This window comes from Penaeus monodon, chromosome 28, assembly GCF_015228065.2.
Source record: "Penaeus monodon isolate SGIC_2016 chromosome 28, NSTDA_Pmon_1, whole genome shotgun sequence".
Classification (NCBI taxonomy): domain Eukaryota; kingdom Metazoa; phylum Arthropoda; class Malacostraca; order Decapoda; family Penaeidae; genus Penaeus; species Penaeus monodon.
In genome coordinates, this window is record NC_051413.1 from 22,780,027 (window position 1) to 22,780,316 (window position 290).

General features: G+C 50.3%; 1 protein-coding gene across 1 annotated transcript in view; it reads left to right on the forward strand.

Annotated features, from left to right (window-relative positions):
- The first annotated feature begins 6 nt into the window (after positions 1-6).
- Positions 7-290, forward strand: part of LOC119591100 (tissue-type plasminogen activator-like) — a 1,875-nt gene continuing 1,591 nt past the window's right edge. The window contains exon 1 of the mRNA XM_037939817.1: positions 7-269. Coding sequence (XP_037795745.1) covers positions 70-269 — 200 coding nt within the window. The 5' untranslated portion in view covers positions 7-69. The remainder of the gene's footprint in view (positions 270-290) is intronic.

Sequence of the window (290 nt, forward strand, 5' to 3'; positions counted from 1 at the left end):
CGTTTCATTTCTCTCCCCTTTCTTTACGCAACGTTCTCTCCTTGCTTTTCCCTTGTCTTCCACAATGGCATGCTCATTAACCTTCCCCTTTCTCAGTATACAACATCTGTTCCCCATCGACTAAGCCTTATTGTTCTCCCGTGTGTCAAATTGCAACAGGAGTTCGGGATCGCTAAGGTCTGGATCCACGAGCAGTACGAAGACACACACTTCCAGGACAACGACATCGCCCTCGTCAGAATCGAACGCAAATGGGGGCGTGGCTTCAGGTGAGGGAACTGACGCCACGA